Source organism: Mercenaria mercenaria, chromosome 3 (genome assembly GCF_021730395.1).
Source record: "Mercenaria mercenaria strain notata chromosome 3, MADL_Memer_1, whole genome shotgun sequence".
Taxonomy (NCBI): Eukaryota; Metazoa; Mollusca; class Bivalvia; order Venerida; family Veneridae; genus Mercenaria; species Mercenaria mercenaria.
In genome coordinates, this window is record NC_069363.1 from 98,812,407 (window position 1) to 98,812,835 (window position 429).

At 34.3% G+C, this 429-nt stretch overlaps 1 protein-coding gene across 1 annotated transcript; it reads left to right on the forward strand.

Annotated features, from left to right (window-relative positions):
- LOC128555997 (ATP-dependent DNA helicase RecQ-like) lies at positions 1-429 on the forward strand. The gene has a single exon (XM_053539874.1). It carries the CDS (start codon positions 1-3, stop codon positions 427-429), a length of 429 nt encoding a protein of 142 aa, XP_053395849.1.

Sequence of the window (429 nt, forward strand, 5' to 3'; positions counted from 1 at the left end):
ATGGATAGATTTGATAGTGCAGTTGCATTTGCTTTACAAAAAAATGGATATAGTGAATTAAGAGAAAATCAAAGGGCAGTAACTGAACAGTATGTGAATGGAAATGATGCATTATTATGTTCTCCCACAGGAAGTGGAAAAAGCTTAATATTTGAGATGGCTCCATTCATGTTTCAATACATGGAGAACAAAGATAAAGAATGCACATGTTTAGTTGTTTCACCATTAACTGCCCTTATGAATGCACAGGTGGAAAAGTTGACAAAGAAAAACATCAAAGCAATCTATTTCAAAGATAATGAACAAAAAGGAAGACATGTTTATTATGACATTGAGAATGGAAAATATGAGCTCATATTCGCAAGTCCTGAGACAATATTGCTACACAGTCGGGCACTGGTCACATCACTTTCTAAAAGAGGTTTTTGA